Source organism: Petromyzon marinus, chromosome 34, assembly GCF_048934315.1.
Source record: "Petromyzon marinus isolate PM22_M1 ecotype Great Lakes invasive population chromosome 34, UKy_Petmar_22M1.pri1.0, whole genome shotgun sequence".
Classification (NCBI taxonomy): Eukaryota; Metazoa; Chordata; class Hyperoartia; order Petromyzontiformes; family Petromyzontidae; genus Petromyzon; species Petromyzon marinus.
The window spans coordinates 464,143-478,741 of NC_133700.1; the positions used below are offsets into that span (position 1 = coordinate 464,143).

The following is a 14,599-nucleotide window of genomic DNA, read 5'->3' on the forward strand; positions in this document are numbered from 1 at the left end:
CAAAAGACCAATGTTCGTAGAGAAGAATATTTTCCACCAGTGCTCATTTCTGACTTTGTTATATGGATCAGAAACATGACCATTGACAAAGAGAAGTAAACAAAAGCTGAAGAGTGTGCAAACGAGCAGAGAGGTGCATGCTTGGAATTACACGGAAAGAGGCACATGGATGACAGTGTTTATAGACATTACTGTACATAAATTAAAGTGGGTTGGGGAGGACATTGCTCGAAAGAATAATGGTGGTGGAGACTAAATAAATATTGGCAGCTAAAGGAGGAAACACGCCCGAGAGGACCTCGACTTTGGAGACGAAACGATGAGATCAGCTTGTGTGTAGGAAGGTGGATTGTTCCAATTCGTGAGTCACTGCCGTCCGCAAACACAACACAGAAGTGACACGCTGAGCGATGGCAGTGTCCGTGTGCACGTCCAAGCGCAGTGCGGCACAATCCCCCCCCATCCCCACTGTGATTGGCAGTTACATGAAAAAAACGTGACCGGTTTGCCACGCATAAAAAAATGTTCACCTCTGAAAATTGAAAGGAGCTGCCACAGCGGTGGTGTGACAGTGAGCAGCACACCGGATTTGCAAATTAGAGGTCGTCACCTTTTCCAAGATGCCTGGTCAGTGTCGAAGAGTAGACCAAATACCCTATTGAGTGCCCTCTAGTAGGGGCCTTTCCACCAATGGCGTGAGCGAGCAATTTCAATTGGCTTGTAACTGAGAGACGAGGGCACGTGAAGCACATGGTGACTTAGGCTGTCATGCGGTTTTTGCTCGTCCGCACATGCCAATCACGTTCCACCAGAATCGATGACCGATTCCTGACTTTCCAAGCCGGAAACCGATTCTGAAAACAGTTACCAGTTTCCCAGTTGTGGTTTGACAGCCCTAGTCAAGAGATTTTCTAGTTCCAAGTGTGATTCGATGAAACTTACAAAAGCAATCGGCTGCGAGAGTAGTTGTCTAAATTTATTCGTCTCAAGTCTTTGTCAAAATGTCTTATGATGAAATTAGTCAAGGATCTTAAGCGAGTTCTACATTTCTTTTCGCGAATACACGTAAAATTATACATACAAAAGAAGTCGGACACCCAAAGGTACACGCGCAGTCAATTCCTGGAGCTTCTTACAGAGGCGCAATTAAACACTGCACAGCGAGGTGTACGATATTCATCATCGGCTCGGACATTACGTATATACAGTACATCTTTAAATACATCTCTTCAGTTGTATGCCAGTCTTTCCATCGGGATAGCTCAGGCTATGGATTAGCCCAACCGTTTCCCCACAGGGGCTTCCTGCAATTGTACAAGAGGCATTGAATTTCCACAGTTTTACCAAGTTCAGATTTGGGTCACACCATCGGTGCCGGAATTAATATAGTTAGCAATGCCATCTTTCACAAATACTGAAAAAAGCACATGCCACCAATACACATCGATGCAGCCAAAAGCTCGTCGAAATAATTGCGGTTGATAATTAAAACCTTAAAAGTCGCGATATTAATCAATGGTTATAGCTCAATTGGTAAGGCATTGTTAACTTTTGGGGGAATCTTACAAATAATAAAGTCAGAATACTACCGATACGGAGAGTGTCATGCGGCACATGGTCTGCAGGCTACGACCAGGCTGACACACGAATATTAAAAAGATCACTCAGGTTCCCAGGGGTCAACTCAAACCCCAACGTGACTTGAATCTCTTCATCTCATCCAGGGTTTCGAGTGTCCCCATTGCTATCATGTCAGGAACGCGTGTCACGTAGATGTGCCACCTCACAATGGACACTCGGTTGCTGTGCACCGAAGACCAAGAGACACAAACGGCTAGTGTGGCAGTGAAGTCTGTGAAAAATGTACCCACAAATCTCTCGTGGGATTACACACAGCAGTAATCATCGCCCCCTACTGGCAGACTAACGCCATAATGGGGCAGCTGCCACCTGGTGCGTCATTTCGAATGTGTTCATGAGATGCGAGTCACTGATCGTGTGTAAATCACTCCGGAGAGGCCCCGTAGTGAAGGAGGGCGGCTCTGCCAAATACAAACAAGTATCATTATCATGATTAGGACATCACCGGAATGCACCTCACCTCGTCGCATCTCGGAGGCCAAGCAGGAGATGTGGGGTTGTGGGTAGCAGAAAGCAACGTAGTAACATCCATTGTACCGTCCTATGCTCCCCACCTTAAGCCGCACTGACCAGTGTAATGAAATATGGTAAAATAACCCCCACGATCCCCATGGAGTAGAGAGGTCCTCGTCCAGCAGTGGTCCGCATGTGCGCGTGTAGTTGTGAGCACACCTTCGCCAGCGCATTCACCGGCGCCCGCTCAACAGCGTGTGCCAACACCGTAGCCATGTCACCGGCTCTTTAACGCGCCCCGTACTTTGGTAAAGCACCTTGCCGAGTCGTGGTTATGCTGCCACGCACTGAGCGCACGCGCACACTCGTCCGTGTAGAGTAGAAGCAGCGGTAGAGTTGTCAGCTTGAGCCACTACATTATCAGTGACCCAAGGTCCACAACGCAATCAATTTGGACAAAGCACCCAGGCGCAACTCGCGACGCTACACACAAACAGCGGGACGTGCACTACAGGGAAGAGGTGGCGGAGAGGAGATAGTATTCTTGAGAGCCCAGACTTGAGCAGAGGAATTGTCAGCACAGACAGCTGGGGGAATGGGAATTCAGAACTATGGGGGCAGCAGAAGAGAATGAACAACTTCCCACCGAGTGAAGTTTAACCTGCGCTCTTGACAGGAGGCCTTGGTTGCTCATGCATAGAGCGCATGAATGGGAGTAAGAGGAAGGCAAGGGGGAGGAGGTGGGGGGGAATTGCGCGGGATGAGAGAGAGAAGTAGGCAGTAACGAGGCTATAGAAAATCTTGAAGACGGCGAGTGGGAGCTGGTGAAGGGATCGGAGTATTGGGGTGACATGCTCTTGACAGCGGCATGTTGGGTCATCTGGAGGTTGCAGGCGATGGATTTACCTTGAAGATCTGCAGCTGTCAAGACGTGAAGACATGGATGAGCGACTCGGCAGGAAGCTGGGGCAGAGCAGTGGCGGACGTGGGAGATGTGGCGCAGATTGAGCAATGAGTTCAATAATTGGCCTTGTGAACCAGTGGCCATGCAATGGCCATGGGTGCCTCTGGCCGAACCCTGGCTGGAGCAACGTACATCAGCACTGGGAGGATAGAAGCGGGCAAGTGTGGTGCAGGCACGTGGTGCTGGACAAACAGGTTGCTTGCTAGCGGCCCTACCCCACACGGTCTGTCCAAGTGAAAATGGGATTTACGAGTGGTGTGCATGTACAGGAAACGAAGGCGCATGTTACACGGAGGTGGAGATGCGAGGCGGAGAAACTTCCACTGCAATCACGCGCGAGAGGAGGAGCAGCGCAGGCTGTCGTCATCCTCCGAGGGCTGCATACTCGGCAGTCACTGCAGCAAGGGTCCCAACCGCTGCTCTGCAGCGCAGTGGCTATGTACAAGTTCCGTTTTAATCACAACTCGTCAATTTGCTTGCTTTTTAAAACACACCGATTCATATCTGGCCTACAGTTTAATCAGGCATAGTGTTACTGGTAGACTGGGTGACCCGTGGTGCAGCATTCACCTGATGTGTCTTATTACACAACTGTATAACAGTGGCAACAGAGGGCTACACGCACACACGCGCACCACAAACACACACATACGCACGCGTTGAGGGCATGATCAACATGGCAGCTTCAATACAAAGACTCCTTTCAAAGAAAGTGACTGCAGCTTATATACTCCCTACTTTCCGCTATCGCCATCAAACATCAACCGTCACCGTAAGGCATGCCACTCGCTCGACTTGATTTCCGTGAAGACAACGAGAGGACAGAGAGAGATGTCTACACAGATGTTAACTTCCCTCCAGATATGGTGTTGCCTACAAAAAAAGCAGAGGTTCTCCCAGAGTGTGAGACAGGAGGGCTGCTCGGCCCCAGAGGGAGCTCTAGAGCAGGGGCTGCTGCTGCTGCTGCTGCGTGTACAGGGCCTGCGGCGGGGGCTGCACGGTGTGCGGTGCGTTGTGCAGGCTGCTGTAAGCGGGCCCTGGGAACGTGCCGGCCACGCCGCCGGCTGGGAGGCTCCCGGGAGGGAACCCCGTGGCCTCTACTCCGACAGGGCCCGGCGGCCCCATGTACACAACGTGGCCTGTGCCGGGCAGGGCACTGCAACGAGACGACAGCAGGACACGCACACATACAGCACCCACATTCACCATCGCCATGGGATACGCACAGCACATGAGACAACGAACTGTGATAAAAATGTACAGAAGTCACCCGAAGTTCTCTCTCACATACACCTGGGGCTTCAGGGTTGTAGAATCAAAGTGGTGCTGGTCACACAAAGCCTAGGTATTATTGACGATGATGACGATGATTGCTTTAAGCCAGGGTAGTCTTGGAGCGCTGTACATGTGGTAAGCGACTTATATCTCATCGCAAACATTTGAAAAGGCACACCCAGTGACAGCTGTCTCTCGGGGCATACGGTGACAGCACCTGGCTTGCAGATGGGCATGAGACTGCCAGGAGCGGTAGCGCATACATCGCTCATTGCAGAGGTTCGCAGTTTGAAACCTGTAGGCAGCCCTGATTATTACTGAGGGGTGTATTTGCCATAGAAACAGCCTGCTTCACAGTGGATATTAAAGATCCTTTAATGTTGTTTGAAAGCGTAGGCCATTGTGTGCTGGCGGCATGGTCCAAATTTGCCAAAAAAAAATTAGCTACAAATTACTCAACTGGAATTACAGAGAGAAAAAAAACACTCCCTACTGTCAACTTACTGCAGGCATTGTCTGTGAAACATAGCGGCTTCGTAATAGCCTTGGGCGTTAGCAATGGCAAGAATACCAAAAGTACTCAATTATAAAAAAAAAATATTATAACAGTGCAAGGGCCAGAGTGGATATGGGTACCACCTAACATCTTAACATTTCAGTCATACGGATTACTTGGCTCGGACAAATTACTTTTGTGAACCATAATTAAATTATTTTTCATGAACTTCAAAAGAGATCTAAGGTGATGATTGAGTATGTAAACAGAGTCAAACACAACCGCAAGTGACGTTGTCGTAAAGAACCGACGGCTTAGAACTGCGATTTGCATGGGAAAGTAACCAAGACCATACAAAGCAATATAATTCCTGGTGTTTGGGGCATTCGCAGGGATTGAGTGAGAACCAGGTGAGTTTTGTGTCCTCGGTACAGCGCACTTTAGTGCTGTGGGGCATCTAAAATGTCGAGGTGATGTCAACAAGTCAAACAGAGGCCGAGCCAGAGCCGAGTCTCACTGAGAATATGGCCCAAGTGACTCATCCTGCACCCATGTTGAGGACTCAGTCTAGTAGACAGACTCTTCCGTCTCATCCATCACACCGTGTCCAACCATTGCCACACTGCAGGTCACAACAACATACTCCCTCACTCAACCACCCACCCATCCAATTACTCACACTCATTCACTCAATCCTCACCACACTGCAGTTCAATACACATCACTTGCAGCTTCTTCCCTTACACTGCTCCACTTTGGATTCCCTCCCATTATCTTTTTTCCCCAAGCTCAATTTGCTAAATGCATTACCCTCTTAGCTATTACACATTTGATAGTGCTGTTTGTTGCTGAACATTTGGCGTGTTGGACCATTGGACCTGTGCTCAGCAACTATGTAAAAAAGAGTGTGTGTGGCAGCCAGCACCGCCGGCGATGCTCCACACTCACTTGGTGTAGGCGTGGCCGGGTTGGCTCCCCCCCGGGCCCAGGGTGGGAGGCAGTGAGGCAGCACTTGTACCCTGGCCGCCATCGGCAGGTCCGGGATAACTATGAGCCGTGCCCGGCACCATGTATCCGCCACCACCGCCAGCAGCAGGGCCACTGTACGGCTGCTGCTGCTGCTGCTGCTAGTGTCAAGTTACACACACACACACACGGAGACAGGAACGTGGTGTCAAAAGTCAAAAGTGATTTCTCACTCAAACAAGAGTTGAGGTGAGGCTGTGACGTGGCCCAGCGGTAGGACGTTCGCCGCTTGTTGCAGAGGTTCAGAGTTCGAATCCAGCGGGTTTCCCTGGTTATTACTGCAGGTGAATAAATGCATGTCGTTTGTTTCACAGTGGACCTTAAGAGATCCCCTGACATCGTTCTAAGCGAGAAGGCCATTATGTGCCAACGCCACATATACAATTTGGCAAATTCGAAATATTATCCTCAAATTATTCAATTGGGATCACACACAGCAGTAATTATTGGCCGCCAGTGGGAGGCTAATGACCGTTTGCAGGCCAAGTGCCGACAGGGACAGCAAGTCACATTTTGCATGTAAAGGGTTCTGAGACGCCCGGCCTGAAGGGCGCTCTATCAAAAACAAATCATTGTCATTTCCTCTCCTGTGTACAACCCTCAGCCAGTGGTGGAAATTCTACATTCATACGGTGGAATGAGTCGATCCATAGGACAAAGTGGCACTGATTTTTCTACCCAAAAGGGATGATGGGCTGAGTCGACCCCCAATCAGAATTTGAACTTGCAACCTTCAGATTGCGAGCCGCTTGCTCTAGCGCAGAATCACGCGGCCGCTTTGAGTACGAGAGTGTTACAATAGACATGTGGATGCCATGTTCGCCCGGCCTTACGCCGCAGAGCTCACAGTGAGTTCACGCGCACAATACGTGTTACTCAGCCGGAGGAATTTGACACCGACATTTTGTATGTAGCACGGAAGCACAAAACACTTCGGAAGTGTTCTTGAACGAAACAACACAGCATCACGAGCGAGGGGGCTGCCGTGGTGGATTTAATGGTGAGCGCACTGGACATTAATGTTGCACAGAAGCAACATTTATGAAACCCCGCCACCACCACCACCATCTCTACCCTCCCAGCGGTATAAATGGGTACACTGTAGTCAGTTGATCAACGGGTTGCATGTGGGTACTCTTCCAATACGTCTCGGCCAGCATGGAAGAGTAAGCCAAATACCTTCTATAAGGGCTCTCTACAGCTCCCTCTAGTGTAGGCTATTCCGCCAGCAGTGATGTGGATAGGGAATTGCAGGGCTGCCCTCTCGTGCAGTAGAAGACACGGGCAGTGGGTGTCACTGTGGTGGCCCTGAGTGAAGTCAGTTTCCACAGCGATTCTCCCCGCCGCTCTTCCTGGCTTTGAACAATGACTCAGTACGTTTGGTTTTCGTTCCATTCTTACAGCGTAATGAGATCATCGCGAAGGCACTGCTGTGTTTCACACAGCCTGCAGTAATTTCACAGTAGGGGGGTGATGTTGCTGTGTGTGATCCTAACTTAGCAATTTGCAGCTCATTCTTCAAACTTGTCAATTTAGACCGTGTTGCCAGCACACAATGGCCTACTCTTTATGAATGAGATCATAGGATCTTTAACGGTTACTGTGAGTGAGTTTTACACATACCGCAGCAGTAACCACATCGGTCAAACATCAGAATATCGAAATCAAAAACGGAATATTTTATACTGGAGGAATCTGATGAGCAATGAAGCTCAGATGTTCGTCAGGTACGAACGCATGACCGCTGCGACGTCAGAGTGACGCGAGTATGACGTCAGCATCTCCTGAATCAAGAGAGGGTCTCCACCTGTGCGCGGTGCATGTGGGACCGGTGGCGAGGCCCGGAGTGTGCAGCCAGGGCCGTCCGTAAGGGGGTGCGAGGCTCAGGGCAATCCCACCATGCGAGTCCCCGACTCCTTTAAACTAAACTGGAGGTATTCCATCTGGCACCGTGACGTGGATGCGCAGGGCCCACCAAAGCGCGGTGGCCAGGGGCGGCCGCCCCGATTCGCTGCTACCCTCGGGGTGCCTCCGAATGCAGCCTGCGCCTCGAATTCTGCTCCTTGGGCTTTGCCCCCCCTCACCTGTGAGTAGTAGTGCTGCTGCTGCTGCAGGGACGGCTGCACCTTCCCATAGACGCCATAGCCGGGGGCCTCATTCATGAGCTGGTTGTACAGCTCAAACGCTTCCATCACCTTCACGTTAATGTCCGACAGCTCAGAGTGTTTCCTGCGAACATCAAACAAAACAGTTTAACACGTAGGCTTTCGCGACCAACATCATCCATAATACCTGTACAGGTACAGGTACAAACATAACAGCGGCTCGGCTCCACGGTGCCACTGGGGGTTTTGGGGGTAGTGTTCGTGTTGCGATTATGCCGGGTAATCGATCCGATGATTTAAATTGACTCTTGCACCCATGGCGCATGTGCTGAATCGTCTAAAAAAATCAATAGTTTTTTTAATTACACTGATCATGCTCACACTGTACGATAGTCAACCTCTAGGCTTTGAGTGTGCTCAATACAGAACATGTGATACAGACGATAACCGTGAGAGAGCACAAATGGGATGAAGCATTGATTCTGCAATTTCTATTTCTACAGACCATGGAGGTGATTGGGAGGGGAGAGGGGTTAATCACTGCCATAGTTTTACAGTGCGAGTTATCTGAGAAATCTCAATATCAGGCCTCGTCAGGGGAATTCGAACAATTCCGAATTATACTTGTTTCAGATTGATAAAAAAACAGGACGTGACATTAATAACACAACATCAGTTTCTCCGTTCCCGACAAAAACAGTGTCACGTAGTGTGTAATGACGTCACATGCATAGAGTATCCGTTCGGGTTTGTGTCTGGGTGCGAGTCTATACGTCTCTGTGCGAGTCTATGGGTTTCTATGTGAGTCTGTGCCTCGGTTTAAGTCTAATGGGCATCTGTGAAAAAGGGCTTTATAGAACATTGGATATACATTCCTCCAGTACCAATATATATTCTAAGTCTTATAAATATTCTGTTTCTCTTTGCGAATCTATAGGTCTCTATGTGAACTTGTGTCCACGGCTAACGATCTCTGAGGGCACAGATGGAAAACCCTCGCTGGGATGTGATGCCAGCAGCTAGAATCCAGATATGGAATTACAGAATTACAGTTGCTCCTCAATTCGTATCCGTACAGGAGAGATTGACAAGAGATAGGGATTGTGCAAAGTGTATGCTGCCATCATAAGGGGTACACACCGGTCAATGTCCTCCAGCTTTTGGTCGATCAGAGGCCCCATGTGCTGGCACGACTCTAAACGCAGAGCAGCACACAGGGAGAACCAGTGAGAGCGTGTCTGAGTCTCAGTCAGTGGTGTCGAGTCGCCATTTCATGAATATCCAAATCCACGTCACAGCTTAAGTTGACATGCAGATTTCAAGCGGTCAATATCGTGGTCAATAATTGGTTTGGCCATGTGTAATTATTTGACCAAATTTTTGTCGTAAGGACCTGCCACTACCCAACCCAGCAAAATAAAATTGTCACCCAGTGTACGAGGGACACCGATCGTTACTGTTTCAGCTCATATTCTCGCTCACCCACTCTCCCACCTACCCACTCACCGATTCACTCACTCACTCATCGAAAAAATTCTAGAACACTTGTCACAACCACATTTAGCGATTAGATTAACGACCTTTCGCTTGAAACTGCGTCGAGCATCTTCAGGGATAAAGTTCAGGAAGTAAAAAAAACAAGCCAGGAAGTCAAAACTGTGTCACCTGACCTCACAGGAATAGACCAACCAATCAGATTTAATCTAGATATTAACCACTGCAAATTGATGTATTTTAATGCTATTTTGCTTTATCTGAGCTAACTGACTAGCGTGGCATGCATTATTCATTGTGAAACCCTCCATGTCAAGGATGGTCTCATTGCACAAGTGACCTTGGAGTCTGCGTGTGGCCGCCTCGGTGAAGGAGCTCATCGCGACAGACAGACACACAACTCGGTGCCTCCCTCTCTAGAGCAGCAGCCTGAGGTGGTTCCTACTGCAGTCAGCAGCCTCAAGCTAGTGCTGGAAATTCCACATTCTTATGGCAGGGGACAGTATCTTCATTGGACAACCGCCGATGACTGAAAGGGATGATGGGCTGAGTTGACCGTAAAACCGTAATTTGAAATATTGCGCATCCGACTGAAACCAAAGTTTGGGTAAGGTTGCCGTTTAGCTGCTGCTGCCGATGCTGTAGCTGTTTCTGCTGTAACTGAGTAGTGGTCAATATACCAAGCATTCTGATCATCCATTCAGATGACTCACAACAGGCTCTGTGATCCACCAGCAATGCTCTGACCAACAATTAGCCAGATGGATTTAACCCTGTAATATACGACATACAGCAAAAGTGCCATCTATTGGAAGATGTTATGATGATTTCATGCATGAAGTCTAAAGTCGCGGATTGTTATTCGTCATTAGCCATCACGAAAATTGTTGCCAGTTTATGTTCTTGTTTGTTCTTCTGAGTTTTGAGATGCACAACAAAATATTTTCTGATCAACCACCCATGGGTTGGGATCCACTGCTGCTGCTAGAGGAGTGTATACGAGTGTGTGTATGGAGGAAAATTTTCGTACTGTGTAGAGCAAAGAGCGCTGGCGTGATACAAAGCGTTTAAAAGCTGATGAGCGAAAACAAAGGACAGGCGCTGTAGTAGTAGCTAAAGACTACAGGACAGTGCAAGTGCTACTGGCCAAATATCCGAACGTTGAAAAAATGCCCTCTATTTACTGAAATGGGATATAACACAAGGCAACATCGCCATCCTGCGAAAATCTGACAGGAACGTCCCGAAATAGAGAAACTTGGTGGGGCTTTCCTAGGTAAATGAGCGTAACAAGAATAATTAACAACAAGTGGCAGCACGGTGCCAGCGCCGTACCCTCCAAATAGAGCAGCTCAGGGGGGTCGGGGCGCTCGTCGGCCGGGTCAGCGCTCTGCAACATCCTCAGCAATGTGTCCATCTTCCCCTGCGCACAAACACACACACAAAGGTTCCCCATGTAGCTGTTAACACGTTGTTGGGGGGCAAGCGTGAACAGCCATCAAGGGGGACACGGTGCACAAGGGGGTGGTGTGGTCGATACCACGCCCGGCCACCTTTTTCTAATGTGGACAGCAGAGTGGTGCAGTGGTAACACTCGGTGGTGAGAAGTTAACTACCTCGACTGCTTTAAAGGAAGTCGTGAGTTCGATCCCAACCCTGATGCCTGTATATTTGGAGCTTGCGTGTTCTCCCTGCGGTCGCGTGGATTTTATCCGGGTCCTCTGGTTTTTCCCTCCACATTTAGAAACATGCATTCCGAGTATTTGGCTGCTATAAATTTCCACATGATAAGCTACATCGCTGAGCTGTCAATTGTTGCCAGGTCGCTTCTGAAAAAGAGCTATATAGCTAAGTGGGCATTAACTGGTAAAATTAAAACAAAACATTGTTTAGTTTAAAAAAAGTCATGGGTTCAATTCCTGACTTAGGGCACCTCTCTGTGTAGAGTATGTATGGTCTCCCCATGTTCAACATGGATTTCCTCTGAGTTTTCCACTTTTCTCCAGTAGCTAAACACATCCAGTGTAACTCGCATTGGCCAAACATCCCAATGCTGAAAATTTACCCTGAAAATTACTCAATTGGGATCACACAACAAAATCAACATCGCACCTACTGCAAAAAAACATGGCAGGACATGCCAGAAAAATAGTTGAGAATTAGCAAGGCTTTCTGGTAAACAATATAATAATTAACCAGTACTGGCCGCGCATTTGCGTTTTGCGTGGGATCCACGGTTGGGGTGGAATGTGGGTGGGTAGAGGCATGACGTTCGCGCGACGCATGAACACGGCTCAACGCTGTGGGATGCAGGTGACGCCATCATGCAGATGTGTGCGGTGACGTCACCACCACGCACTTGCCTGCTCGCGTGCCAGCCACCAAAGTTTTTTTTACATAATATTTTACACAGTGCAGGCAGGCCGTCATCCATCAGTGGGCTGAGAATGGGCTGCACAAGTGCAACGCGTGTGGCAAGGTGATCTGGCTCGGGGGAGGAGATGCTCACTTCATCGATGAACAAGGGCTCGGGCTCCGGTTCAATGGCTTCCACCTTCACCTCGTCGCTGAACTGTACCGTTTTCTTCTCGGTCTTTATGGCTGTTAAAACAACAATGCAGCCGCCTCACACCCTCTCACACTGAGTCACACTCACTCCCTCACGATCTCACACTCTCTCACTCATCGTCTTACACTCACATACTCTCACACTCACTCATTCACGTACTTACACTATCGCTTCCGCTCAAGTTCTCACACTAACTCACTCAACAATAACCATTGTTTGCCACTAGTCGCGATGATATTACCATAGCGCTTGTGCCAGGCTAAGTGTACTTTGAGGGCACATTAAGTGTTGAGGGTTCGCTGGCAGGTTTCAGAAAGGATCCAGGCGCCATGGGTTGACTGAGATTGTCGGTAGACGCACCACCTGTGCTCCCCACTGTGCCAACTTGCTGTGTTTTAGCCATTCGGTGCTCTGCTCTTTGTTGTGAATGTCGCTCCTCCATCCTCCATCATTGCTGGAGGGCGAGTGCCTCCAATTAGCCAGTAGGATCCTTCACGAACCTCTTGCACAGAGCTCGATCTTGACACCACTGGTACCAGTCATCGGCAAGTCCAATCAGCTCCACATTCTTTTGTATCGCATCAGTCCATCTCTTCCGTAGCCCGTGCCATGCCAGTTTAGCCCCATCTATCCAGCCAACAGAAACTTATTAGGCAAGTGGTGGTTGTGCATGCGAGCTACAAGGGCAGCAAGGTGGCGACATGTTATCTCCTTCACCTGGTATGCAGAAAGTCGTGGGTCTGACACCTGTATATTTGGAGTATGCGTGTTCTCCCGGTGGTCTCATGTATTTTTCTCTGGGTCCTACGTGTTTTCCCTCCACATTTAGAAACATGCGTTTAAGTTTATTTGGTTGCTATCAATTTCCATATGACTTGCCACTTCATTGAGCTATTATTTGTGGCCAGTTTGCTTCTGAAAAAGAGCAATTAGCTCAGTGGGCTTTACCTGGCAAACTAAAAATAGTTTAAAATAAATAGATAATTGTTTTGAGCTGACTTTGTTGAACTATCATTTGTGGCCAGGTTACTTCTGAAAAACACCTATTAACTCAGTGGGCTTTACCAGGTGAATAACATAGTTTAGTTTTAGTTTAGTTCAAGACCCAGGCAATGCAGCTTGCTTGCCGGAGGAGCTCACCGATTGGACTGTGTCCAGATCTTTCAAGGATCCTTGAGTTCCTCACACAATCCAAGTTTGGTTAAACCCAGGATGGATCGTACGCAGGCCAGTCTGAATGTTTAAAACTGGCGTAGATATTCCTCGAGGGCTCCACGTTTCGCAAGAATACGGAAGACCCATTGTTTTTTTATGGAGCAATCGGCTTCCACACAGCATTAAAAAGCTGATGAAAAAATGCCTCTCGACTGATTCGGAGACCTCTACTGCCAAACTGGAGCTGGTTGTAAGCACGCTGCCCAGGTATGGAAACTTCTGCACTCTTTCCACAACTGCCCCATCACTCATGGGGAGTGGAGGGCGGGGATTATTCGAGGAGATAAAATACCTAGGCAGATGGTTTGTTTTTGTGGGGCTGATGGTAAGGCCCCTTCTCTTAGTAACATGATTCACATTCATCAGTAGGGTCTGCCACTCCTACTTAGAAGGATTGAGGTTCTGTAAGTCTCTACTCAACATGTCTGACAAGGTGATGTTGAATAATCCTTGGCAGGACCTTTCCCGGCCTCACACTGAGTAGGGAGATGCTCTGGTAGTTGTTGCCATCAGTGCGATCCCCCTTTTTTCACTGACTGATTCTCACTCTCATGTTCAAACGCTTTCTCTGCAGAACAGGGGGAGAACATAAAAAAAATCCTCTCACACACTCACTCGGTCACTCACTCGGTCACTCACTCTGCAGCATAGAGGGAAAACACACAAACTCCACGCAGAAATGAGTCAGGAATCAACCTCAGGCGCTTCTTGCTATGAGGGATGAGTGTTGGGCCAGGTCACCAGCCTTGGTCTCACAGTTTCTGCTGAGCACGTGAATTCTAATTCACTGCCATTCACAGGAAGGGAGCGAGGTGACCCGTGCTGTCCCATGCTGTCCCGTGCTGTCCCGTGCTGTCCCATGCTGTCCCGTGCTGTCCCATACCAACCCGTGCTGTCCCGAGCCGACCCGTAGTGATCCTTGCCAACCCGTGCTGATCCTTTCTAACCCGTGCTGCGGGTGCTGACACGTGCTGACACGTGCTGTCCTGCGGAACGGGAGAGATGGACACTCTCTACTCACGGGCTTCCGGCTCGGCCGTCAGGTCGGCTGAGACGAAGTTTGATGGGAACAGCCCCGATCCCTTGTGGGTCTCGCCCTTCCACCAGTTGGGGTCACTGCAGACACAGGCATGAACAATATAAAATAAAATTTTGATTTAAAGCTTTCGTGACTGCAGTAATTCATATTCTTAGCTCTTTCGGTAAAGTCACGTTGAAGGGAAACAATAAAATAATAAAATATATATAACAATAAAATTCTCACGACGTTTTGACCATAACACAAACGGTCGTCATCAGGTGTGAAAAAAAAACAACGGCAAGAAACATTTGAAAGTACCTTGGTATCGGAAAAAACAATA

General features: G+C 48.7%; 1 protein-coding gene across 6 annotated transcripts in view; it reads right to left on the reverse strand.

Moving 5' to 3' along the window:
- Positions 1 to 963: 963 nt before the first annotated feature.
- STAM (signal transducing adaptor molecule) overlaps positions 964 to 14,599 on the reverse strand; it is a 32,996-nt gene continuing 19,360 nt past the window's right edge. For 3 of the 6 annotated variants that reach the window (XM_032965307.2, XM_076071592.1, XM_032965311.2), the window contains 7 exons: positions 14,260 to 14,354; positions 11,964 to 12,055; positions 10,790 to 10,877; positions 9,101 to 9,155; positions 7,940 to 8,084; positions 5,778 to 5,956; positions 964 to 4,214 (listed from right to left, as the gene is read on the reverse strand). In XM_032965307.2, coding sequence (XP_032821198.2) covers positions 3,998 to 4,214; positions 5,778 to 5,956; positions 7,940 to 8,084; positions 9,101 to 9,155; positions 10,790 to 10,877; positions 11,964 to 12,055; positions 14,260 to 14,354 — 871 coding nt within the window. In that variant the 3' untranslated portion in view covers positions 964 to 3,997. The remainder of the gene's footprint in view (positions 4,215 to 5,777; positions 5,957 to 7,939; positions 8,085 to 9,100; positions 9,156 to 10,789; positions 10,878 to 11,963; positions 12,056 to 14,259; positions 14,355 to 14,599) is intronic. The other 3 variants (XM_032965310.2, XM_032965309.2, XM_032965308.2) reach the window with 3 other exon arrangements.